The sequence below is a fragment of the Callorhinus ursinus genome, unplaced genomic scaffold, assembly GCF_003265705.2.
Source record: "Callorhinus ursinus isolate GAN/ISIS: 27379988/994484 unplaced genomic scaffold, GSC_fseal_2.0 scaffold10, whole genome shotgun sequence".
Classification (NCBI taxonomy): Eukaryota; Metazoa; Chordata; class Mammalia; order Carnivora; family Otariidae; genus Callorhinus; species Callorhinus ursinus.
In genome coordinates, this window is record NW_027397072.1 from 54,045,264 (window position 1) to 54,073,106 (window position 27,843).

The 27,843-nt window shown below is 46.0% G+C and overlaps 1 protein-coding gene across 3 annotated transcripts in view; it reads right to left on the minus strand.

Annotated features, from left to right (window-relative positions):
- The window catches only part of ARHGAP25 (Rho GTPase activating protein 25), an 85,676-nt gene that overhangs the window by 21,226 nt on the left and 36,607 nt on the right, over positions 1 to 27,843 (minus strand). The window contains exons 2-4 of one of the 3 annotated variants that reach the window (XM_025868549.2): positions 24,464 to 24,663; positions 16,120 to 16,207; positions 11,806 to 11,922 (exon numbers count right to left, since the gene is read on the minus strand). In XM_025868549.2, the coding sequence (XP_025724334.1) occupies positions 11,806 to 11,922; positions 16,120 to 16,207; positions 24,464 to 24,663 (405 nt within the window). Of the gene's footprint in view, positions 1 to 11,805; positions 11,923 to 16,119; positions 16,208 to 24,463; positions 25,045 to 27,843 lie in introns of those variants that run through there. The other 2 variants (XM_025868550.2, XM_025868551.2) reach the window with 2 other exon arrangements.

Sequence of the window (27,843 nt, forward strand, 5' to 3'; positions counted from 1 at the left end):
CTCTCCTTCCTTGTCTGCTGGAATTCTATTTGTCTTCCTTGGCTGACTCAAATATCATCACGTCTGCCAAGCTTTCCTCGACCCCAGCCTGAGAGATTCTGTCCCTACTTTGTGTGCCTATATTCCTTCTCAAATATCCCAATCCCTTTTGACACTGTACGGTAATTATGTGTACGTACCCACACCCTCTGCATGACTAGGTTCCCCAATGCTGGAAACATGGGGATGCTCTCTTTTCATCCCCAGTATTCAGCATAGGGCCTGACACAAGGTAGATAGTCAGTAGGTTTTGCTGAATTACTTATTATTTCATCTTTAAGCAAGTGCTTTCCATGGTTAATGATTACTGTGGCATTTCTTTAAATACTAGTAGAGCTCTCCTCAGTGAAGAATTCAGCTCCACACTAGCATTTATTGAGTGCCAGCAGCAGGCCGTGTGGAATGAATAATACAGACAAGAGAACATAGGACATGGTTCCTGCTTTCAATAAACTTACACTCGAATTATGGAAATGAAATGACAACGTGCAATATAATGAGAAACAATTAGAGGATGTCAACAGCGGTATAGAATTTGGCTCCTATATATCTGTGAAAGGAGCTGAACAGATATGGAAGGAAATGACTGAAATAATCTGACTTAAAACATAGACCACATGGCATTTGTAAAAATCCCTTGAGGGGCACCGCAAAGGGGGAGGCAGATGTGTTTCAGAGCAGCTGAAACTCAGGCTCAAGGGGCCCCCCCAGACCCTGACAGAGAACCATATCCCAAACACAACGTGGGGATACATGTGGAATTGTCAGAGCTGTCAAATGGGAGCTCCATTCCTGAGGTCCAGAGGCAGATGTTCCGTTTTGCAGGTGACCTGGAATCCAGCTCCTTCTTACAACCCTCTGGGTAGCAAGTGCCATATAATTTTTCTCCCCATCCCAGCCTCCCAGCCTCAGCCTGTGCTCATCCTCTATCCCTCCCAGTCCCACAGTCAGTCACTGCGATGCCGTTCTCACCAGTCAACCCACTTCCCAACCCTCCTCTCTCTTCCATCCTCTCAGCTCTGCTGACTCCCAGTACCCTCCCCACCCCTTCACCTGTCACCCAGAGCTCCCAGGGAACACAGCATTCCATATCATGGGAGTTTATATTCCCAATCTCTGTAAAACCTTGGTTCCAAATCTTCCCCACTCACCTTGCACTCACACTCCTTCCCTTCTCTGACTCAGCAGATGACCTTGGCTCCTCTTTCCCTTCTCTTCCTAAAGTGGAGGACATCATGATGACTCCCTCATCCCCAGTCCCTGCCTTTCTGGTCCCTCCTCCTCTGTCTGTCTGTCTGCTCTCAGAGGAAGAAAAGGACCCTGTGCTTTCCTCTAAGATGTTGTTTTTTCAGTCTGTGGGTTCCATCCTTTCCCACCTCTCCAGGACTTCACTCCATCCCTTTTGTATCTTTAATTTTTCTTTTTTTGAACGAAAGAGCCCAAGTGAGTCTAAGTCAGCCAATTTATGAAACAATAACTTCCTGCCCCAGCTCCCAAATGACCACTACTTGCCTTCCTTCTCTTCATCAGTATACTCATAAAAGAACAAGGCTGCTTCCATCCTCACCGGCTCTGCTTCTTCACTTATCAGCCTCTCAACCCATCCCAGTCTGGTTTCATCAGCCTGCATCTTTCCATCCAATCCACTCAATAAAATTTCCAGTGCCCTCCTAATGGCCAGACATGGCCTATGTTCATTCCACACCCTGCTGGTCTTCCCTGGAGACTCTTGATACTGTTGATTCTCCTTCCTCATCAAGACTTTCTCCCTACGTGGTGACAAAACCATCTGCTCTCATTCTAGTCCCATCTCCCTGCTGGCTCCTCTGCAGTCTTTTGCTGTGCTCCTTCCTCCACCTGCTCCTTCAGTGTGTCACTTCTGGGCATTCAAACTCCGCTGTCTCCTCCCTCTAGACATTCTCTTTGGCAAAGGTCTTATGATTCCATACATTTGGATATCACCTACAAACTGGTAACTTGTAAATCCACATGTCTGGTCCAGATCCATCTATCATCCATCTATCTATCTATCTATCTATCTATCTATCTATCTATCTATCTATATCTACCTATCCTTTCCCATCCAATATCTAATGGCCGTACTCCCAGTGTCTTCTCCAATCTCATTCTCGGCCCACCCCAAACACTCCCAAATCACTGCTTATCCTGTAGCCTTCTTACCAGGCAATAGCATTCAGTCACTCAAGCAGTCAAGCATCAGGCATTTTCCTAGGCACGGAGAACAGAAAACCATCAACACGAGGTACCTGAACTCAACAAACCTCATTAGCTCAAGTGTGAGTGTTAGGATTATCTGCAACGCCCTCTCTTTCCCTCCAAACTGATCAGCACTTTCTAAATTAAACCATCTCTCTTCTCTGTCCTTGCTGCTACTGTCAAAATTATTGTGATGGTTTCTTTTGCAACTCTGTTTCTTGTAAACTCCTTCCACTGGAATTCACACAATCAGTCAGCAAACACAAACTGAGCATCTGCTGTGGGCCAGCCTCTTTGGTAGATGGAGATTTTGATAAAAAGAATGAAAAAAGGTCTTTGCTTTTGAGAAGTCTGGAGCTAATACCCTCCCTCCCTCTGCCCACCTGGGAACCTGATTTTCCAGCAGCAGAAGTTACAACTGTCTTCTCCTCAGAGGGAACTGGTGTCTCCTTCCTCTGTCCTCACAGAGCTCCCTGTAGATATCTCTATCCTACCACTTCTCACGTAGCTTAGTTTTAAACGTGACTCTCTTCTACCGGACTGTGGGCTCCTCAAAGGCAGACAGCCCGTCTGGTTCACCATCTATTTTTATTTCCTGGCACAGAGTCTGGCACATGATGGACCAGTCCTCGAAGAGCCGTCACCAGCTGTCTCCCATTCCTCTCGTCCTCCGCCCCTTCTCTCCTGAAAGTACTCTGATCAGCACTTCTCCAAACTTGCTCTTGTCAAAGAGATCAATGGCCTTTACATTTTTAAAACCGAGGAGTCAAATTCTGTCTTCCTCTCAACTGCTCTATCAGCACCACGTGACAGAGCACATCGCTCCTTCTTGAGACATGTTTCACACGGCTTTTGGCACTCCCACTTGGTTCTTGATTTATCTCACGGGCCATACTGCCTCAGCCTCCTCGGATGATTCCTCTTTTTCTCCTTGTCCTCTAAATGTTGGAGTGTCCTGGGCCTGCCTTCCCTCCTCCTCGTGTGTTTCTTAGCACCCCCACTGTTTCGTATTACCCATACGACAGAGACACTGAACTGCACACTGCCTGCCTAGAAATCGGAGCTCTTCCCTCCAACAAGACAAGGCCCCTGCAGGCTGTAGAGACCGCAAGACCAACAGGAGAGAAAGGGCATCCTGGTTTTCTTTAGTTTGTTTCCATCAGGCTTTGCCACTCTCCATCTCTGATCACATACGAGGAGTTTGGAGTAGAAATTCTTCCCGGAGCTCCAAAGACCCAGGCCTGAGTTGCACCTCTGACTTCTCAGTCCTGATGACCACCCTCTGATCCTGGGTGGATCTGAAAGAGCCTAGACCCCAAGGAAACTAGGGAACGAGGAAGACAGCAGACAGCGGGGTGGGAGGCACCTGAAGACCATTCTCCACCCCAGGCTCCCCTGCCTCCCAGGCTGCACCCACTCCTTCAAGGAACGATTGCCCCTGCTCTTCCTGCCCTTACCAGCCAGTCATCCACTCAGAACTGCTCCTCACTTTGGACCAGCCACTATTAATAGAGGCATTGCCATCTTAATGGGTACAAACCTTAATTGATTAATTATAATATATAATGTAATAATTCTAATTACTAATGCATTTAATTAAGTTAATTTTATGAAGAAGTGCCCTAGAAGGTTTCATGTGTGCTCTCACTTAGTCCTCATAAGAACCCTACAAAATAGGTATTATTGTTCCATTTTACAGATGGATAAACTGAGACTTAGATTAGGAGTTTGTCCACTATCATATTTACCCCGTGATTCTAAATTCAATACTTTAATCTCTCTGTTTAAAGCCAGTGGAATACAACTGTCCAGGTGAAATTTCAGACATCACTAAGTCTCAAGGGGAAGAAGAAAGGGGTAGGTGGCTGCCTAAGTCTCTGCCTGTGGGCCATCCTCCGCCCTTTACTTCTAAGCTTCCTCCTCAGATTTGCTAGGCAGCCCCAGGACACGGTCGCTCTGGGGAAGTGAAAGTGGAAGGATTATCTGTCACCTCCTTTCTAACCTCAGCACCCCCTTCCTCACCACACAGACACTCCTGGGTTCAAGACAAGAGCCCCTCCCCACCCTGCCTCTGGTCCAGCCCCGGTCCCCAGAAGGGCCCGCCCCGCCCTGTCCCCTCTTTCCCATTGGCCCTGGGACCCAGCACTGGTACCTGCTTCCCAGGGGCTCAGGTCCAGGAACGTCCCCATCTCCACAGGAGAGGGAAGGGGAGCTGGGCAGAGTGCCTTTTAGTGGAAGAATTGAATCACAAAATAGGGAAGAAATACCTTTCTTTCGGAGCTTGGGGGTTTTCCTCCTGAAATTCCAGCAAGAGAGCAGTGTCAGGGCAGAAAAGCCACAGCCCAGGTCCCACCGCCGCATCCTAAGAATATGAGGCATGGTGGGGGCCAAGGAACCACAGCCTCTGCTGGGCCAGACTCAGGCCTTCCCTCCTCTCCAGCCTGGAAGAACCATCCTCTCTCACTTCCAGATCAACACACGCTTGTAAGTACTGCTCAGGTTCTGTCTGACTCCAGCACGGAAATCACGGGATCTGTCGGCACCTGCCCCTGGCCCTCCCTTCCTCCTTCCCACACTACTTCCCCTCCCCACTCACCTTTACACACATGAGTCTTGGCTTTTAAAGAGTGAACATAAAGCTGTCAGGGCCCGCAATAAAAAGAAGTGCCTCCTTTTACTTAGCAGCTAATTGTCAACTGCCATTCAAGGGATAGAATGGAGGTGGGTTTAAAAAAAAAAAAAAATCCCCCACACAAGCCCTTACCAGCATTGCTCCATATATCAAAGTGTCTGGCAGGAACACAGGATTTCACTTAGTGTTGATGAAGCCAGCCCACCCTTCTCTGGAAATGCTTTCAGAGTTGCATGTAGCTCAGTCAAGCCTTCAGAGAGAATGCTCTTGGAGGTGGGTTGTGGGGTAAACTAAGATGATTTCCCCCTCCCGTTGAGAAGATTTTAACAAACAGTGCAGCCACCCTGCCAGACATGCCCAGGAGACTTGAAATGGACTCTCAGCATGAGGGGACAGGCAGGAGCCGGGAAGGATTGCCAGGAGGAGTAATGGGATGCTGCCTGCCAAATGTTCACTCCATTCATTCATAGGCTGGGAATCAAGGACTCGATCGACAGACACCACATTCTCCTTCCATGTCAAATGCACTCCCATGTCATGGCAGTATTACCTCTGAAACGTTGTGAACACCTGCTTACTTTTTGCCATCTTGGACACCACCACCCTCATCCAAGCCACCTTAGGATGAAGACCAACATCTTTAGCAAGGCTATGTCCACTCTTTTCACCTTCCGCTCACTCCAGAGCCTGTTCTCCTTTCTGTCATAGGACCTTCATATATGCTATTCCTCTGGCTGAGATACTGTTCCTCTTCTCCCACCTCTGCCTCGTTAGCCTCTACTGACCCTTCAGATTTAAGCTGAATCATCACTAGTTCAGGGAAGCTTTTCCTAAATTTCTTGACAAAGTCTTCTTTCCCCACTGTGCAGTATGTATTCTTCCTTCATGGTACTCTTCCCAGTTGTAATATTATGGTTTGGGGGTCGATTTGTTTCTGTGTCTTCTATTAGACTGTGAGCTCCTGGAAGAGGGGACTTAATCTTTTTCACATTGGTGTACCCCCAGGGCTAGCACAGTGCTTGGCACATGTTCAAGAAATATTTGTTGAGTAAAAGAGTAAGTATCTGTCTTGGGGCGCCTGTGTGGCTCATTCGGTTGAGTGTTCGACTCTTAAGTTTTGGCTCAGCTCATGATTTCAGGGTTGTGGGATTGAGCCCCGTGTCAGGCTCTACGCTCAGTGCGGAGTGTGCTGGAGATTCCTTCTCTCTCCCTCTGCCCCTCCCCACGCTTGTGCTCTCTCTCTCTCCCTCTCTCACTCTCTCTCAAATAAAATAAATAAATCTTAAAAAAAAAAGTATCTGTCTTGTGTTGGGATCTGGGGAGAGGGGGATTACTGAAATAAGTAAAAATTATCCTTCTTGGAGAATCAGTAAAAGAAAAAAAGAAAGGAAAAAACCCCCATCCTTCCTAAAGTCCAGTTTAGCCAGAGAAAAAGAATCAGAACACATGGAATAACAATGAATCACAGAGATAGCACACTCCCACAGGCCAAACTCTGCTGTAGATTGTGAAATCATGTTCTGAAGGATGCAGACAACTTAAGAAAGAAGAGGAAGAAAAGGAACCCAAGGCATGTAACAACCCACTGCTTATATACTCCACGCCTAGTGTTGGCAAACACACAAAGATGCCTAAAACATGGGACCTGGCCCGGATCTTACAACCAGGTTGGTCAGAGCAGAACTATGCACAATTTAGTCCAGTGCTTACGTACCCAGCAGTGGACTGAGAAAAAAACAGAGAGGCCAGCCTCCAGAGCAAGAGGCCAAAGCAGGTTCTGACCAATCAGCATTTTGCAATGTGGCCTGCCGGCTCCCTGGGGGTGGGGTAGACACCTGGGGGATCCAGGGAGCACAGAGCGCTCCAACTCAGGGAGGGGGTGGTTTAGAGAAAAAGGGACAAGTCACTCGAGGTCCAGATGTGCTCACCTCCCTTCCTTTTCTTCTACTTAAATCAGGAACACTTGGAATTGCATCCAGAACTTTTGGGAAAAAATTAATCTAACTTTTCCCAGCCAGGCCCTTAGGAAAGAATAGTGCAGAAAAAAGAGAGAAATTGGCTGGCTAGGAACGAAAAGACTAGAACACCACGGTGCTGCTTTACAAGGTGTGACATTGTGATTTACTATAAGAAATATATTTTTGGTCTTTCACCCATTTTCTGGCACCAGCTCCTGAAACTCTTGGAATTTGCTGCGATGAGAGAGATAAAGGCATCTTTTGTTATGTTAATGAGGTAAGTTTTGGAAAGACACCTAGGATAGGGGCTGATTAACAGTGGAACCAACCCAGTGATTACAGGGTTAGAACTTTCAGTCCCAACCACTGACCTCCGGGCGGTGGGGGGGGGGGGGGGGGGGGGGGGCTGGAGACTGAGTTCAGTCACAAATGGCCAATGATTTGATCAATCATGCAGATGCAATACAGCCTCCATAAAATCCAAAAGGATATGGGATTTGGAGAATTTCTGGGTTGATGGATACCTGAAGATCTGGGGGAGACTGGTAGTCTTGGAGAGGGCCTTCGCCACACCTTGCCCATGCCTCTCTTCCATCTGGCTATTCCTGAGTTATATCCTTTTATAATAAACTGGTGATCTAATAAGCTAACTGGTTTCCTCAGTTCTGTGAACCCCTCTAGCAAATTAATTGAACCCAGGGAGGGGGTCATTGGGACGTCCAATCTATAGCCATTGGGTCAGAAGCACAGGTGACAATCTGGCCTTGAAATTGGCACCTGAAATGCATGGGAGGGGAGATGTCTTGCAGGACCGAGCCCTCTGCCTGTGCAATCTGAACTATCTCTAGGTAGATAGCGTCGGAACTGAGTTAAATTGTTGGACATCTAGCTGGTGTCCAAGAATTTCTGGGACGTGTGGAGAAACATTGGAAATGGTCCCAGAACAGGACAAGGTGAGACGAATGTTTAGAGCAGCTAGGAAGCAGGAGGAGCCAAGGGGAAAAAGCGGGGTGTGTCATGGGAACTACATGGGCCTTCTTTCTTGTCAAGGCAGACAGGGAGCCAGAAAAGAGACTGGGGCAAGAAGGGCCTTAGCTCTGCAAAACTGTCAACAAGAGTGACTTGTAAAACAGTTTGGACTCAGTACCTAGGTAGTACAAAGGGACTACAAGCACCTGCAGTTGAACACAAAATTGTTCTGTCTGAACATTTTTCTGGGGAGCATTTCCACAGCTTTTATCAGATTGTCTAAGGGGTCTACAAACCATAAAGAGTTTCACCAAACTCACCATTAACACACTTGGAGCAAGATCATTCTAGACGCAGTAACCCATTTTCCAAGTAATTTCCCAGGTAAGCTGATGGTCATTGAGCAAAGAGGAGAGCCTACGGGAGTAGAACCCAGGACCACCATGGGAAGAAAAGGCCATTCCTTCACATCTACTGTGTCAGGCACTGTTTAGATTCTGGGATATAGCACTGAACAAAACAGAGAAAGAAATTCCTGCCAAGTAGATTAAAGGTTTCCTTCTAGCCAGGGGAGACCAACAACAAACAAATGAGTGAAAAATTTAGCAGGTTCTAAGAGGGTAGTACATAGGAGAAAAATGAAGCTGGACAGAGGGACAAGGAGGGCCGGGGGTAGGGCAAGGAAGGGACTCAATGTCAAATGGGATGATGGGGATGTGGCAAGGCTCGCTGAGGTGGTATTTGAGCAAAGACCTGCAAAAAAGCAGAGTACCAAGCCACACAGCTACCTGGAGACAGAGGATTCCAGACAGAGCAAATAGTAATGTCCCTGAGGCAGGAACGTGCCTTGGGTGTCTGGGGAAAAGCAAGGGAGTTGGTTTCGGGACCACTACCGTGATTCAGACAAGACGGCAGGGTGCCTCAACCAGGATGGTGGTAGTGGAAATGGTAAGAAGAGAGCGGATTCTGGGTGGGAAAAGCCATAGAAAGTTTCAGGAAGGGCTGGAAAGAGGCAGCAGCAACATCTGCCAGTGACTTTCCAATGTTTGAGGGGCATGCCCTGTAGATCTAGTGGACCCGGCTCAGAGGCACTTTCCAAGTGGGGCCATGCTGTGACCAAAGCTGCCTAAGAGGCGGGAGCCCCGGCCCCACTCCTTGGCAGCTGGGCTCCTCGGACTAATCATCCACTTCCTCAGGACAGAAGCTTCCTGACTTACAAACAGAAAGAACAAATGTCTGGCTTGCCTCGTGGCCTCAGACTGGACTCTCGTTTGTCTTAAAATGCCTTCTCATCCCAAGACCCAGCATTCAGATTCCACAAGAGGCTTTAGAAACCTCTGAAATGCCACGTCAGAGACAAGTTCTGTTCTTTGAATAAATAAATATGCTGCAATCTTATTTCTCGTCCCTCGGACTTTCCCCTGCCTGCAGGATTTATGCTTGACTGGCTTCTCAGGTGGTGAGGTGGGGGAAAGAAGAAATCCCCGCGTGGCGCAGGACCCAGTACAGCAGCTCACCGCGGCAAGGCTGAGCCAGCACCATATAAGGCACAGAGGCTTCTCACAGTGCAGGGACCTCATTTGACTCAGAGTAAGTGCATATGTAGGCAATGTAGGCAAAGTCTACTACCCTTGTCAACACAGGCTGCCTAGAGCGCTGCACTGAGGAAAGCAGGAAACCTCGGCAAGGGCTCACCATCTCACAACCCCGGGGCAATAAGGAGGCTCACAGCTAAGCTTATCCAGGCTGAATGGCATAGAAGAAAGCTTTAATCAATAAAAACCTCATCTTGGGCTGACGAGCACAGCAAAAAAGAGAGTGTTTAGGACCTGGGAAATGGTTAATGAAACCATGCTCCTCTTTTTGTAATAGGATGCAGCTGCTCAGGATGGCTGTGGCAGGCACTCCTGAGTCTGGGTGTCCCATCAGTAACGTCTTTTCTCCCAGTCCCCGCTAGGCAGGGCCCGGGCTACAGGACCGCCTCCTTGCCCCAGCTCCTGAGTCTGCAAGTGGTCTCCTGCCCCCAGCTGAGCCAGGTAGATGGTCTTTCTCAGGAGTTTGGAATGGGGTGGTAGAGGCTGAGCTCACCCTCTGCTGTGCTTGAAAGGGAAATACAGGAAAGCTGGGGCTGGCACAGCTGTACGGGGCCACGAGTGAGTACTGGAGGGCTGCTAACTACGCAAACACAGGCAGGCATGCAGAGAAAAGCAGAATGTGAAGCTGCATGGCCCCAGAGAAACCGACAGGATAAGCGCTGGGTTGATGGTCCAATTCTTGGCCCCAGTCCTGAGTCCTCTTGGCAGTTCTCCCTTGGTCTCTTTGAGTAGCTACTGTACCAACCCAGTAAATCCCTCTTTGTTGCTTAACATCATTGCACGTGATTTCTATTTTTGGTAACCAAATGACCTCTGAAATGAATCAATATAACAACATGGGAAAAACCCTTTAGCTATAAAATAAAAGGTATTAAATTGTATATATCCCATGCTTGTCATTCTGGAAAAAAAAAAATAAGAAAAGGAATGTATGTATGAATACCACCTGGAAGGAAAACATAATTCCTCTGGTGGTTGTAGGGGTGATTATTTTCCTATATTTTTCAAATTTCCACAAAATTGTTATGGCGCTCATAAGGGCTTAAAGGAACCATTGGGCAATCCAATAAATATTTAATATTTGAGCTGTAAAAGCTCCCCCAACATGACTTGCAAAATAATAGGCAGCACAGTTGATAAATAATTATATACAGTCATCCTGGAGTTGACACAAAGTACGTTCCTAAAAAGTTGAAGCGAAGTGGTCACTTGAGATCGCCCATATCAGCAGTTCTTCATATTTTTATGAGAGGAAAAAATATATACTGGATTCACCTGTTTGTTAATTGCAGCTGTTTTTGTTTTGTTTTGTTTTTAATTTTTTATTTAAATTCAATTTAGTTAACATATAGTGTAGTATTAGTTTCAGGGGTAGAATTTAGTGATTCATCACTTACATATAATACCCAATGCTCATTCCATCAAGGGCCCTCCTTAATGCCCATCACCCAGTTACCCCATCGCCCCACCAACCTCTTGTCCAGCAACCCTCAGTTTGTTTCCTAGAGTTAAGAGTCTCTTATGGTTTGTCTCCCTCTCTGTTTTCATCTTATTTTATTTTTCCCTCCCTTCCCCTATGTTCATCTGTTTGTTTCTTAAATTCCGCATATGAGTGAAACCATATGGTGTTTCTCTTTCTCTGACTTTTTTCTCTTAGCATAATACCCTCCAGTTCCATCCATGTCATTGCAAAGGGCAAGATTTCATTCTTTTTGGTGGCTGAGTAGTATATGTATATTATATTATATGTGTATATATATACCCATATATACCACATCTTTATCCATTCATCTGTCAATGGACATCTGAGCTCTTTCCATATTTTGGCTCTTGTGGACAGTGTGTTAATTATAGATATTTTTTCACAGCAGTTTCTCCTCTAGTGGGGCCCCAACACCAGGGTTCCCAGAAGACTCAAACACTTGAGTCATGGAACCCAGAAAAGTGGTCACCCTGAATTCACCGAGAACCTGTGAACGGGACCCAGTTCCTGAACCTCTCCCCAGTCTGACCACCCCAGTTCTGGCCAGCCGCTTCACTTTCCTGTGCCGATCAGCCTCCCCCAGCTTTTGGCATAGATCTTGCCATCACCCTTTCAGGCCCCATGACCCCATAACCAGGCGGACTCCTGGTGCTGCAGAATGTTGCTTCAGGGCATCACACACATTTGCCGCTGAGGTGCAAAGGGCTGCAGTCTGCCCAGCAAATCTAGAGTTGGCTCTTTGAGGTCATGCAGGGAGGGAAGCTAGATGCTTGGCAATGAGCATGGCCTCAGAGTTGTCCTCTCGTGGTGTCCCCTGAACACCGTTCAAGGAGGGATTGTGTCTGGAGCTCCTAACTCCCCATCTTTGAGATGTCACAGACACCTGCCCAGGAAAGCCTGCAGAGTCCTTACCTCCAGAGGGCGTGCCAGCGACTCTCCTAAGGAATTTAACCCACTCCTCCATCTCCGCCTGAGAGCTGGCCATGAGGACATAGGAGTCCTGTCCTGTGCGACTCTGGTCCCATGAGGCTGGAGGAAGAAGTAATACTAATGAAGGTCTTCGAGCAGTAAGCGGCCGAGACAAAGGGAAGCAAGGGAAACAACCTCAGCTGCCTCTTTTGTTCAATTAAACGACGAAACAACACAAAAGCATTATCTACTTAACCTCAAGGGAACCAAATACCTATGCACCCAAAACTCTAATTCTATAGATAAACCACTGAACACCCGTGGTTTGCAATTGGGATGCCTTGGGGTGAGATGTGCTCCTGTCGGGGAGAGAAGCCGTTTCCTACCAGAAAGGAAGAGAAGTTCAAGGGGCAGTGTCGGCGTTAGAGAAGAGAGGCTCAGCCCATACAGTTTTGAAGACTGTAGTCCCTCACACCATCACAGATATTTTCCTAAGCTACTCATGAGTTCAGCTGTTGGGGTGAGGAGGAGAACAGCAACTCAGGAGAGAGAGACAATGAGCACACGTGTGCCTTTCTCACAAAATCAGTGTTTCCTATTCGGGATTTCTTCTCTCCTACCTGCACAAGACATTGTACATGGTAGGCCCTCAATACATAGTTGATGGACAAATGAAGTTTGTTAGGACTTTCTTTACCATTTGCACTTTAAACCCATGATTACGGACAGACATATGTAATGTTTCCTGGGTTCTGTGTTACAGACAAAAGGGTAAAGAAGTGACAAGGGGGTGGAACAGGAAGAGGTTGCCAAGAGAAAGGATGAAAGAAAGTGACAAAAAGAAAAATGACAGAGAAGGAGAAGAGAGGGAGAAGGAAATCATCTTAGGAAGGACAAGAACATAATAGCAATCCCTTTCAATTACAAGAGGCTATTGAATTTCAAAGTGTCTGTGTAAGCACCAACACATTCTTCTCACAATGTCAGGGCATTTCTCTCAAAAAGAGTTTGTTCTGGCACCGCAGCTGTGCCCAAACCTGTACTTTCTTGCAGGGCAACAAAAAACCTTCAAATTCCTTTGGTTCTGATCTCTTGAACCTATATTAATATCCCCACATTCTTTTATGCTTTGGGACAACCCAATTCTGAATCCAGCTTATCACTGAGTCATCAGCTCTTCTGACCAGGAAGGTCAGTCCATGGAGGCCCTGACCATTCCTGAGAGCTAGGTGCCTCCAGAAGTAAAATGGGAAGTAAAAAGTGGTCAGGGTAGAACTAAAGAATCCTGGAGGAATCACAATATCCCTTTGAAATAGAATGGGCTCTAGTATCATTTCCATTCTACAGCCAATGGAACTCAAGTCCAGAGGTGCAAAGATGCCTGCCCATTGGCACCCAGTAAGTGACCACCAAACTCTAGGCATAGCCCCTGATCTTTTCCCCAATAATTGCCACTAGCCCCTATTGCTTCCAATTTGACCTTAGCCAAAATTTTTCTGGCACCTTTCTCCACCATGCCTATTCTCCAGTCTGTTGTGTTACCAAAAATATGCCTTTTCAGTTTACCCTGACTTCTGGAAGATCTTTTGTTTTGCCATTAGTTTTGTCTCTCGACTCCAATGAGAAACACCCAGCTCTCAGGATGCTCCTGACTGGCCAGGGCTTCAATGGACTGACACTTCTGGTCAAAAAAACCAATGACCTGATGACAAGAAGGATTCTAAATCAGGTCATCCCAAAGGGTAAAGAAGGTGAAGCTCCATGATATTAAATAGGTTCAAGAGATCAAAAGCAAAGGGAATTTGAAAATCTTTTGCTGCCCTATAAAACAATTAATGTTGGGCACATTGGAGTGCCTGCTCTATTTAAAATGGTAAGTGAGGGGCGCCCGAGTGGCTGTTGGTTAAGTGTCTGCCTTCGGCTCAGGTCATGGTCCCAGGGTCCTGGGATCAAGCCCTGTGTCGGGCTCCCTGCTCAGCGGGGAGTCTGCTTCTCCCTCTCCACCCACCCCCACTCGTGCTCTCTCTCACTGTCTCTGTCTGTCTCTCTTTCTCTCTCAAATAAATAGGATCTTTTTTTAAAGTAAAAAAATAAACAATAAAATGGTAAGTAACCTGCCACTATCCCAACCTCAACGAGAATTTTTCTTTCTTTGCTTTAATTTTTTCCACTGTGCTTATTCTATCATAAGCAGTCAGTTGTCAGTGTCCTCCATTAGACTGTGAGCTGCACGCAGGCTTGTTCTTTTCTGGATTCCCAGTTCCTATGATAGTGCCTGGCTCATAGCAGGTACTCAATAAATCTGTTGTAACATCTCACCAGGCAGCACGAGAATGAAATGCAACAAGTGGAATAACTTTCTGTATCCGTGATGACATCCTTTGGGTGGAAGGAGAACAGATAATTATTCTGCTAGAGGTAAGTAGGGAAAGGGAAACTTGTCCTAAATTTTTGCCTGCCCCAAATAAAGAAAAACATAGCGTAACTACAATGAAAGGCTTCTCTCTGGCTTTTGTGCAACTGATACCGGTGATCACAGAGAAAGGGCCCTGCTTGGGAAGGCCATTTCCTCGGCCAGCATTGGTCCCTGAGAATAATCTTGCGTAAGACCATGGCAAAAAGAGGAATGAAAAATCTCTACATCATAATACAAAGGCTTGCCTCACTTTAAGTTGGGTGAAGACTTGAGAATGATGGCTCCTTTGGGAAACCTTTAGGAAAATGGTTCCCTACCTTATTATTGCTTTAGAATTGTTGTTTGTTCTTATGAGACGTGTGTGTGTGTGTGTGTGTGTGTGTGCGTGCGCGCACATGCACGTGCACACCCAGGAGCCTGCAGCAAGTGTACGTGATAATGAGATACTGTAGCATAGCAATCTTCAAGGGTACTGGGCTTGGGGTGCAAAGCCCACAGTGAATCTGCAGCCAGGCCCCTCAGTAGGGTTACCCTTGATAGAAAATTCAGGCTTTGGGACACATGTTACCATGGACGGTTGTATCCCATGAACTGGGCTGGGAAACGGGTCCTCAGACTAGAAGAATCTTGTGGGAAAGAGGTGGGGTTTTCTTAGAGATGAGAGACTAAAAAATAAACTCTTCCTTTGAGGAGGAAGAGAGTTGGACAGAACTCAGATAAAAAAGCAAAGGAGTGCCCACTGGGAAGGAGGCCACCCGGAAGAGCTGAACTTTAAAAACGGTCTTTCTTTGTTTTCTATAGCAGTAGCCAGTTTTAGGATTGATTTCTACATTACAATTTCTTCCAGTTATCCCCGAAGATCACACATCTACATGGCACTAACTATATATCAGTCACTATGCCAAATGTGCCAGATCGATTTCTTTCTTTCATCTTCACTAGCCTCATCATTGTCCACATTTCACAGATAAAGAAACAGGCAGGAAAAAAGGAAATAACCTGATCACAGTTACACAGATAGAAAGCGGCAGGGCCAGGATTCAGAGCAGGGCAGGCCAGCTCCAGACCAGGCACTCTAACCTCACGGCTACATTGCCGTCTTTGTCATGTCTTAGGCGCGTGCTGCCTTGAGCGAGTGATAAGGAGGGGGGTTAAGGGAAGGGGCGCTCGCTCAGGGGACTGGTGGCCTCCCCTGCTATGTCACCACCTGACCAGCGGGTCTGGAGTTCCTGGCGGGGCTGGGGCTGGCAAAGGAGCACGAGATAAGGAGAAGCAGCCTCAGTGTGCTAGGCTCACACAAACCCGAATTCCCCTTGAGACAGAGTAAGATCAACTCCTCTTGCCCCAGATACACTTGAGGAAGGGAACTCTTGCCTGGGCAGAAGCACCCTCCAGCACGCTGCTAACATGCGCAATAGAGGACTTTCAGCACCTGACATGTGCTAAGTGCTTAGTAATTCGCGGCTGTCATTTCTTATTAGGTTGTGTTGAAACATATGTGACTATTGACCGTGGACCATTTTTGACCTACCAAAATGGCAATTTCACATCGCTCAGTTTACATTGTAACTATTCATTTTAATATCTCACTCAACTTGGAAACTGAGCTCCTTTTAGTGAGCAGGGATGATGTACTTTTCAGAACAGTGTGCCAGCGCCTGGTGGAATACGTGTCTCCAAGCACACACTCACGAGATGCTTACAGGGTTGAACCACACGTGCACCCACCTAGTTGGCCTGCCAGCTAATGAACTAGTATAGGTTCGTTAACTACATACAGAACTACAATGCATTCTTACTCAGTTGGTTAGTTAGCTGGCTGACAGAGTCAGTCTTGACTTCTAGGATCCAGAAGTAAGACGGGAATATAATGTACCTCTGTCCCCACTTTTGTTGCCTACCTGGAATGACTTCAAAGACAAACTTCCCCGCCTCTTCTGGGTTTGTGGCGATCTCCTTGATCGTACTTCCTGGTAGATACATGCAACCCTGAAAGATCAAAAGTTGGCCCTTTAAGGTAAGCAGCAATTTGGTCCCCTAAAATTAAGTTGAAGGACAGACAGGATAATGATGGGATCAGGGAAGAAGACAGGTAGGTGGAGAGGAATATGGAAAGCTAGCATCCCAGTTTTGAACGGGGCCCTTCTGCTGTTCAAGCCTCTGACAAATTAAGTGACAGCTATCTGAGAGCAAGCTAGGTGCCTAGAGAGAAAAGAACAAGGTCCTGACAGAAGAGTGAGGGGAGGGGATGCCATCAGCAACACTTGCCTCTTCCCACTTTTCCAAGGACCTGACTTCCTGGCCAAACCAGACATCGGATCTTTGTAAGCAGGGCAGAGACTGGTATGCCTTGCAGAGGTAGTATGGTGGGCATTCTACCTGCCCGGCTGCCAGAGATTGCACAGGGGATGGAACCACAGGTAGCCAGTCAAGAAGATAGAGTACTTAGTAGCAGCAAGAGCTGCTGAGCCGCACATTCCAAGCATCTGCCCCTTTGCTAAGCACCTTGACTATGTTACCCATTTAGTCCTTCCGGCAACCCTCCCAGCCAGGTGTCATTATGCACATTTACAAATGAGGAACCTGGGAACCAGAAAGGTTCTATAATCTGCCCAATGTCACAGAGCTAGTAAGGGACAGACAGGTAATTCATCTCAGCAGTGAGCTCAAGTTGAGGTGGTCGGGACCCATCAGCTTCATGTCCCCCCGAAGTGGGGAGGAGGATCCTGCATCCATGGCAGGAAGTGAGGTTGCAGAAGGATAGGTGACCTCTCATATGTGAATATGTTATCAGAAAAACAAGTCACTTGTGTGCTCAGTGCTTTAGCACTTACATGCACCATCACATGCAATATCTCATTAGATCCCCACGGCAGCTCTGTACCATAAGCCTGGAGACATGTGCCTCTTCTACTTTGCAGACGAGGTAATCAATACTGCAGAAATCTAAGCGACTGCACCAAGGGACACAGCTTATTTGTCCTAGACTTGGCTTGTCAGAATTTATATCTCACTGGCCATGACAGGCAGCGTGTCTGATTCTAGCTGAGTAAATATATGTGTCTTTAGAACAGTGTCAATGAAGAGGATTGGCATCAAAAAACCCATTAGCATCAAAAACAGAGAGGAAGCCTTGGAAAAGTCCCTGAGCAAACAAAACCAGTTTAGTCATACAAAGCTCAATTTCGCTTACTTTGCAAGACAAACTTGACCTGGATCATTTCTTGCTTATGCATAGCAAATCATAAGCATAAGCAAATCTTGGAAATCATAAGCAAAACTTGAACTATAGTCACTGACCAGTTTCCTATCGTTTAAGGAAACGTGCGCAAGAGGCGGGGAGAGGCAGAGGGGGAAGGAGAGAGAGAATCTCAAGCAGCTTTGCGCTAAGTGAGGCTCGATCTCATGACCCTGAGATCATGACCTGAACTGAAATCAAGAGTTGGACACTTAACTGACTGAGGCACCCAGGCGCCCCTAAGGAAATTCTCATATTATAACCAATCACTATAAAAAATAAAACAGTCACTGCTTTCTCAACTTAAAATGCTGCTTTATAACAATATATCCCTGAGCCTCATTCCACGTTTTTGGCTTAAGTGCTTCCAGTTTGCAAACTGTCTCTTTGGTGTATGCAAAATAAATTTTTACTAGTTATTACTTCGGTGATTCACTGGTCTTACTTCTGTTATTTCTGAACTTTTGAGAGTACAGGGCAAGAGTCTTAACTCTCAGATCAGCTGCGGAGCCTGAACGAATAAATGTTTCTTGAGAGTCTAGAATTAAAAATGTCTAAGACTGAATGAGAAAAAGAGTAGAAGAAAAAGAAGAAGAAAAGGAGGGGGAAAAGAGGAGAAGGGGAGAGATGGAGAGGGGGAAGGAGGAAAAAAGAAAAAGTGTCTATAAAAGGGAATTCTGTATTTTTCTACATTTCTCTAATTTTATTACTTGAAAATAACCTCAAACCTACAAGGCCCTCATCATCTTTAAATAAAATCAATGGCCTCAGGAAAAAAAATGACCCTGAGATTGTGCAGCTGGGCTTCTTTGCATGAGTTATGGCACTAGAATAAAAAGCCACATTATTTTTAGACAAGAGGGAGCACTGCCTGGCAGAAGAAAAGGAAAGTATAATTTCAGAAGTAACTGCCTCTCCTAAATGCCTCTATTATTTGATATGTCCAAATCACTTTCATCCAAAAACAGTAAAACTAAAGTACAAAATATGTAAGTACTATTTATCGAGCAGTAACTAGGTGCCAGGCTCTGTGCTAAATGCCCTGAATATATTATCATATTAAATCTTCATAAGAACTCTCTGAAGGGGGCGCCTGGGTGGCTCAGTCATTAAGCGTCTGCCTTCGGCTCAGGTCATGATCCCAGGGTCCTGGGATCGAGCCCCGCATCGGGCTCCCTGCTCCGCGGGAAGCCTGCTTCTCCCTCTCCCACTCCCCCTGCTTGTGTTCACTCTCTTGCTGTGTCTCTCTCTGTCAAATAAATAAATAAATAAATAAATAAAAAGAACTCTCTGAAGGACAGACTGTTATTTTCCCCACTGGAGACATGAGGAAATAAGGGTCAGAGAGGTTAATTAGCTGATCCAAGATCACAGCGCTAGTTAATTGGAATGCTGTGATTCAAACTCCAGTCAGCGGGATTTCAGAATGACAAGTAAGACTTTACTTACAAGTCCCACTTACTTTGGGGGAAGAAGTAACCATCAGAGTTAAACTTATTCACCCCAAGACATAAATGACAAACTGCAAGCCCTTCCTCATCTTGAGCACAAGAACCTTGGACATCATAAATGAAGAGAGGAGAGTGGGAAGCCATAAGAGAGACAGTAGTGGGGGTGGGGACACTGATGGGGAGGGAGGAATGGCCCCGGACAGGAAGGGCTCAAGTGGCCACTCTTCCCCACATTGCAAGTCGACTGGGGTGGACTCTGTGCAAAGATGGAAGTAGGAGGTCACACATCCTACAGCAATGAAGCAGGGCAGATAGCTGGAGCAGTGGGGTGCTGGAGCCCACGTACAGCGGCTCACAAGGATGCACTGTCACACTTTCAGGAACAATGTGAGCCAGTTGTTAAACACAGCCATCATCAAAAGTTAAATTATATAAGCCTATAATGAAATATTTTATATTAAAAATCAAGGTAATAATAGAGTTCAGCGATTCCTAGTTATTTACTATATTTTACTATGATTTCTGTTCATGTGGTTATTTACATCTGTTCTATCTGTGTGGTTAAAATACTATAAAACACTGTGCTTTACACATCTCTTCTCAACTCTGTGTTCAGTGATGTCATGTTAGCAGCCTGAATCAGCCAGGCTGGTGTATTTACACCACGGAAATTGGCTAATCCTGCATCACGATCAGCTCGGCCACCAGAGAGCCATTTGTGAAACATTTCCCAGCCACCTGCGGTAACGTCCCTGAAAAGGAGATGAGACAAGGGAACAAAGAAGCTAGGACTGTCCAGAACCATCACTGTAGCAGAGACTCGAGGGCAGTTTGCTGAGGTTCTGGTTTAAACAATTTCCCTGACAAAGAACCTGTTGGAATGAGTTCTATCAAGCTAAGTCAAAGATTTACAGAGCATTATGCTATTAAAGCTGGACAGACCATGCTGACACCTCAGGGGAAAAAATGCACAGATTGCCTTCTGTTGAGCCCCGAGCCTCCTGGGAGGCAGGCACAGGAGGTCCATCAGAGAGGGGCCGATCATTTATTTAATCATTCTCCTTTGTTGGACGTTAAGTTCACAGTTTCTCATTATAAACAGCACTGCACGTATCTTATTTCTCTTGGATCACTTCCTAAAACTAAAATGACTCGCTGTAAGCCTATGATATTTTTTTGGCTCTTAGAAATTCGTCCAAATGGCTTTCTAGAAAGTTTGCACCAGCTTATATGCATATCATCAGTGTACATGAGGGCCTTTTTCACCTGATTGTTCCAAGATTACTGGGGTTTCTGTCTGAGATTTTTTTTAAGGGATAGAACTGTGTGTGTTCTTTTTAAATTTGTAACTAATTTATGCCTTATAGAAAAATTAGAAAATGGACAAAAAAGAGGAAAATCAAAAATTGTCTGCACCTCCAGTGCTCAGAAGAGATAACCACTATTAACAGGTCTGAGTACTTCTCTCCCAGTCATTTTCCCATAAATTCACATTCATTATTTTTTCCCTCAACAATGGGATTAGTTAGATACCTCATCCTCTGTTGTGAACTGGCCTTTTTTGCTTTTGTTTTCAAAGCAGTATTATGGATATCTTTCTATTTCAAAAAGTATTAATTTAGGGCATAACAGCAGACTTATATTCTTTGTATAAATATACAAAATTTCCTTGATATAACTTAGCCCCTACAACTGGGTATTGTTTTTAACATCACTATTATAAACAGGACTGTAGTGAAAACATGTACAGGTAAATTTAATTATCTACATCAGTCTTAGGGCACCTGGGTGGCTCATTCAGTTAAGCAGCTGTCTTTGGCTCTGGCATGATCTCAGGGTGCTGGGATCCAGCCCGGATCGGGCTCCCTGCTCAGCAGAAAGTCTGCTTCTCCCTCTGTCTCACCCCCACCTCCCCTCCCCAGCCCCTAGCTCATGCTCTCTCTCTCTCAAATAAATAAATAAATAAATAAATAAATAAATAAATAAATAACATCTTTAAAAAAATAATTATCTACACCAGTCTTAAGCAACCACTTTGGTTAAATGTCTAGAATTAGAAATGCAGGGTCAAAGAGTTTGCATTTTTTAAAAAGGCATGTATTACCCTCCAGAAAGGTGGTACGGGATTTTCATTTCCATCAGCTGTGCATTATAATTCCTATTCCCTGTCCTTTCCAACACCGAAATTTCTAGAAAAGCTTTGCTCATTTGACAAGGGGACAGTGATGTCTCGTTAGATTACATTGTATGTCTTTAATTATTACCGAGACTGAACTTTTTTATATACGCATATTGGTGATTACATTTCTTTGGTAAATTGTCCATTTGCGTCATTTGCTCACTTTTCTATTGAGCTATTTGGACTTTTTTTAAAAATAGGTTTGAAAGAATACTTTAAATATTAAGAATATTTGTGTACTATATGCACATATACAATTTTTCCTTCTTATTATTTGCCTTTTCACATTATGATAATTGGTTTTTAAGGTAGAGATATTTTTATTTATGTAATTAAATTAGCCTTTACCTTGTGCTGTCTTTGTTGCTTACACTATGCTTGAAAAACACCTGCCTTCCAAAGATTATGCAGGTAGCTGCGTTTTCTTCTAGGACTTTTATGAACTCACTTTTTTTTACATTTAAGTCTTTAGTCCATCCAGAATCATGAATGGTGCGAAACATGGCATAGAAATATACCTTTATTTTTCCCCAAGAATTTAGCTCATGTCTGTAACTTTCATGTCATTTCGAGATGTTTGACATGTCTATGAATCCCAAAACGGTGTTAAATAAATGCTTTATTTTTAATAGATTTCCTTTATCTTAACAAAATAATGATGGATATATAAAAAGTCTACAAGGATGTCCACTTAACTCTTATTTGTAATAATAATATAAAAATATCAGCCCAAATTCATTAGAAAATTAAATAAATTATAAAATGTCCATACAGTAGATTATTCTGCCACCATTAAGAATTACATTGTAAAAGAATATTTATCTATAATAATAGTAATTCATGACTTATTGTTAATTTTTAAATGAAGAATATTATTATACTAATTTGCATTTAGAATAGATGAGTTTCTAAATGTATACGTATAGAAATAACTGGAAGAAGTGAGAATTTGGGTGCCTATTTCTTGCTAATGGGATCTTTTTCATTTTCTGCTTTGTGTTCTTCCACATCTTCCAAATTTCCTACCATGCACACATATAACTTTTGTAATCAAGGTATCCATATCTATATACAGTAAAATCTTTTTTCTAATACATTATCATTCATCCCTAAAAGCTTTTTAAAAAACTTTTTATATCTGAAATGAGTACTGAATTTTACCAAATGCTTCTTTCAGTCACAATTTAGGGGTTGTGCAGTTTTTCCTTATTTGACTTATTGATCTCAACCTATTGATCTGATGTATTATAGTAATAGAGTTCCTTAAAAAAAAAAAAAAAAAAAAAAGCTTCTTCTCCTAGAAGAAGCTTTGCCTAATTATCCCAGGCTACTTTACCCCCGGAAGGACTTCCTTCAGAAGCAAAGGAGAGAATCTAGGACCTCCAATAATTTATTTAACCTTTGACATCAGCTTTCACAAAACATTTTATTTACACATGCTTCATATCATTTGAGCCTGTGGTAAGTGCAGGCCGGATAACGATTGTCTCATTCTATAAAAGAAGAAAGAGGAGTCCAGAAAAATTAAATAGTTACCTGGCCAATTTCCTGGTAGAAGAGCCAGGGAAGGAATACAAGCTTGGACATATTATACCTCTCATCATCTACATCTCGGGGAAGTAAACCCCACCGAGTTGTCCTTCCTGCTGATTTGGGAAGGCTAATGCTTTAGTGCCACCTCCCTCATTCTGCAGATGGGAAGACTTGCTGCGTCAGCTCCTCATGCACTAGTCCCCACCACCTTAGCCTATAATTGCTTGGCTCTGATAGGGTCTGGGTTGTTCATAAAGTAAAAGGAAGTCTGGTTACCATGCACAGGTCACTGAGCAAGAACCCAGTCTGTGGTGGGGTCTCTGGCCCTTCTCCAGCCTTTGCAGTGACAGACACTCAAGTGGAGGGCCTGGTTAACCAGGTGCTGCTGATATGTCACAGATCCCCAAGCTTATTCTTAAAGAGAACTGTCCTCTTCCAAAATGACTGTCTTGTTTCTTTACATACCCTGCCATCCACCCTCAATACCCTTAGCATTCTTGGGTCTTTTGTTCCTGGATCCAGAAGGTTCTAGAGTCTGTCTTCCCTAATAAGTTCCTTCTGGCCAAGCTCACTCTTCCACCTCCACAGACATGAGCTCTAGATGGGGTGGCCAGTCATCCTGAGAGCTCCAAGACATGCAGGTTACACCTGGGGTCCCAGGGTAATTGTTAATAGCACGCCCTTTCACTTTCATGCACCATGACGGCCAAGAGGAATCACTAGTCCCAAGACTTAGGACAAAAGTCCACTCTGGCCCCATCCACTCCAATTAGAAATCCTGTTTACTGTACTTTCAAAGTATACCAGCAACCTGATCACTTTCCTCCAGTCCACAACCCCCACTGACATTCTAAACAACACAACCTCTCCCCTAGATTATGCTCATGCCTCCTTCCTCTGGCCCTGAATCTATTTTGAACACTGTAGCCAGAGCCTTCCTTTTACAGCATAAGCCAAAGAAGTGTCCCCTTTCTGCTCAGAACCTTGCAATGCTTTCCCACAGCCCTCAGCATAAACCTTCATGTCTTTGCAGTGATCCCCCTCTTTGCTATCTGCACTGTGATCCTGAGCCCCGCCCTCCCCTCTCTGACTCCATCCCCTTTGATCCTCTCATTCCCTAGCTCTGTTGCTCCCACACTGACCTCCTTGGTATTCTCAGCACACAGCAGACATGCTCCACCACTGGGCCTTTGCACTGGCTTTCCTCTCAGCATGAAGTGCTCTTTCCCCAGAGATCTGCCTGGCTAACTGCCTCTCTCCTTCTTAATCATGCTGACCACCCTTTGTAAAATCATCTCGCCTCCTCAAACGCCTGATCTCCCCTTAACCCATTCTTTTTTTTTTTTTTAATCTCATGGAACTCATCACTTTTTAACAAACCACATACTCTCCTTATTTATTATTTTCTGTCTGTCCCCTTATCATCTAAGTTCCACATGCAGGGACTTATATCCGTTTTACTCACTGGTTGATTTCAAGTACCCCAAACAATATCTGGTACATAATAGATGCTCGGTAAATGTTGGTCGAACAAACAAATCAATTTGCCTGAAGGCAAATCCGCTGGCTCTGAGCCCTCACATTCAGCGTCACCATCAAGACTGTGTCACCAGCCTTCACTTAAGGGCTGAGTTTAGGAAGCTCCTCAGTGCTCCCCTTGGGGCTTTGCACACCGAGGATCACCCTGTTCTCTCTGCGACGCAGTTTATGGATCTAAAAGCTGGTGGGGAGGAGAGAGGGGACACCTCTCGGACGGATCCTAGGGTGAAAGCCTGAGGATCTTTCCTCCCCCTGCGTCCGGCCAGGGGAGCCCTGCCAGTGGGGACCCACGGCCTGGCTGGTACCTGTGGCTTCGCCTCCTCTTCGTCCTTATAGTAGTAGAGCTGCTGCGCCCTCAGCACGAAGTATCTCTGCTGCCAGTTCTTCACGATGGACCTCTGCTTCTTGAGCCAGCCCATCTTGATGGGCCTCTCCAGCGGGTTGGGGGCAGACGGCTGGTGGAGGGCGGCCATCTGCTCGCCGGTCATCACACTCCGGGACCGAGCTATGGAGAGGAACAGACAGGCAGGCTGGCTGAGGGACATGAAGCGGCGTGCGGGGGCGGGGGTGGGGGAGAGTGCGGCGCCGAGGCCACAGAGGAAGCCCCAAGGGGCCGAGAGGCTGGCTGCGCCCCAGCCGGGCCGGCTCAGGGGGCCCGGCCTGCGGGAGGCACGAAGCCCCGGGCGGCCGAGAGGCAGCCGAGCGGCCTGCTCCGGGCGCGGGCCGGCCAGGGACCGGGAAGCCGGCGACAGCCAGAGGCCCGACGCACACGCAGTCCGGCGCCCGGCGCCGGCCCCGTCATTCTGCAAAGAGAAAGGCTGGCTGGAGCCTTCCGAAGAGGAAGTGGCCGCAGCATCTGACAAAAGGTGCTTCCTTTTTCCTGCGTGGGAGTCGGTATCTGACAAGAGAAAGAGAAAACGGTGCCCGCTCGGAGGGTTCAGGGAGTCCTACGCAGCTGCAGAGGCAGCCGGAAGCTGGCCGGGCACTGTCCCCAAAGCAGGACCTGGCGCCCCGCAGCGTCCCTCCGCAGCAGACCCCGAGCCCCTGGCCCGCTCCACGCCCCCACCGTGCAGGAAGCTGGCCCTTCCGGAGTGCTCCTGCCAAGTGTCATCCATTGCCACTCTGTCCCTGGCCCTCTGAGCGTATTTAGAGCCCTTTATGCTCCACCGGGGGCCTCACCGTAGCTGCTTTCCTACCACGGGACCTGTCGGGTGGGCCCTTCCCTGGGCCGACGACACACAAGGACTCAATGGGAAACGCATCTGCCAGCAGAACACAGAAGGGGAATTTGAATCCAGACCCTCATGTTTTCACACCAGAGCGCTGCTGTCACCCGATCAGGTCCAGGTGTCCACAGCTCGTCTCCAGGGTAACTCCCAGCCCCGGATAGCGGTCTCCTTTCCTTCCCTCCACAGCGACGGGTCTGCAGGCCTGTGGTCCGGCTGGTATATGTCTTCTGAGCCCCACCTCCTTTCTTTCCCTGCCAGTTCTACGGTACCCTTCTACAGACGTCCACCACATGGGAGCACCAGGCCCCAATCACGTGCTGCCACCCCCGAGTGCCTGCACTCCTGTTCTTGCTGGAAGAAGTCTCTGTCTTATAGCCCCTTTCTTCAGCTTTTGTGGGTCCCCGGAACATTCATGACACAGCTGAATGCAGCCAACTTCACTTTGGCCAGTTTCTCCCAGCCTGGTTGGAGACCAGCTCTTCCTTTCCTGGCTCTTAGACCCTTGAGTCCAGTACACAAATTCTCTGAGCCTCCGTTTCCTCGCTTGTTAAACTAGGGTAATGACAGTCCCTACTCTATGGAATCATTGTAGAGATTAAACAAGCTAACATATATAAACATATATAACTTGGACATATATAACTTGTCCCAAGGGAAGCAAAAGTGACTCGTTCATTTTATCAACAGGTAACGTTGCTTCCGCTACAAGGTTGGAGATCATCTCTGAGAGCTTCCTAAACTTCCCTGTGCTTTCAAGGTGTCGCTCCATCATCAAGCTTCCTCTCTTCCTTCATTCCTATCTTTAATGCATTGAATCAACAACCTTTCCCATTGCTTTTGATTTCTTTCTTTCTATCTCCTTCTATGCCTATGGCTTTCAACCTTTATTTCTGTTCATGGCATACTTTCAAATACCAGAATTTTATATGGCATCACAGACTAATTGTATTCAGAGTTATCACCCTATTTATGTGTTTTACCCTTCAGTCCTATATGGCCGTCTGAAGACGACTCTGCTCCCTTGATCCTCACAAGGAGCCTATGTTCCTGTCACATCCCTTGTAGCCTGTGATCACCCCTCACCTCCCACCAGGGACTGGAGAGGCCATACTATGTTGGACACCAGAGGACAAAGCATACTCGGTTCAACCTTCTCTTGGGCAGACATCATCATAACAGTGCATAAGCCCGGTTGTAGTAAAAAGTAACTCGACATTTTGATGACAAGTTGGCAGCATGCTTGCAAAGGGTTTGCTTTATATCAGTGTGTCCTGACACCCCAGTTAAGAATTTTATCTTAGATCTTGCTCCTCAGTTAACTACTGTCTTCATGATCTCCCACCTGTAGTTCAAACAACAACCACACTGAGGCTAGTCACGTACTCTAAGGCTGTGTACATGATCTAAAGGAATGATAGGAGGGTCTTGGCAGGAATAAAATGGGAGGAAGGAATTTGAAGAACGGTGTACAGCTCTGTGTCTCTCTAGATCAGAGACCGTAACTTGTGAAGACTCCTATCTGTCCTAGAAAAGGGCAGATAATAGACAGAGATGAAAAAGAATGTTCGCACCCACAACCTTTAGAGAAAATGGAGGAGTGAGGCATTCTGGCAAATTCAGGGGTGTTCTCCTTCACCCCAATAGCCTCAGCATAGCCCAGCCATTCTCCTAAAGTAGCATTGGTATGACCATTCACCTGAAGTAGCATCGGACTAGGGAGGGAGGGCCACCCTCCAAACAGAGCCATAATGAGGGAGCTTCACTTGGCTTCTGGGTGATGCCAACAAATGAAGCCAGCCCAGAAAAGGATAGAAACAAGCAGATGCCACACAATGGTTATGAGGACTCAGGCCTCCTGAACCATCCCCAGAGACCCAAAGAAATTGTTAGAACCATGATGGGAGAAACTAACGGGGGATGGGGGAAACAGACGCCAAAAAGACACTGTAGATTGAAGAGAATTAACTCAACATGGAATTTGGTTGCTGGAACATTATTCTGTGGTTAATTCTGTGAAATTTTTATGCTCTGTTGTGGCAAAAACGATGACAAAAACAAATACACAAAAACAAAACCTCCTCTAGAAACATCTGTGCTTTACAGAATGGCCTAGCAAAGGCAAGAGGAGGTATGAGGATCTTATGTTCTCGGACTTGGCCAAGAGGGACTTGGATGCCCTTGGGACTGGTAGGCAACCATCTTTTCTGTCTGCATATGGTCAAGGCCTTGACTAACCATCTTTTATATTCCAGAAATGATACCATTCACCCAGACATCCACCCAGTGCTTCTGGAGGGCCTGTTACCATCCTCATCGTGGGTGGTATGACTACCCACCGTGTGTCACGCTTACAAGTCGGAGTGTGGATAGCCCAGTACAAGCCTCCACACTGCTGGAATTAGCCCCAAACACTGGGGAGGTGAGAGCTGGGCTTCCAGTGAACCAGTGACTAAGCA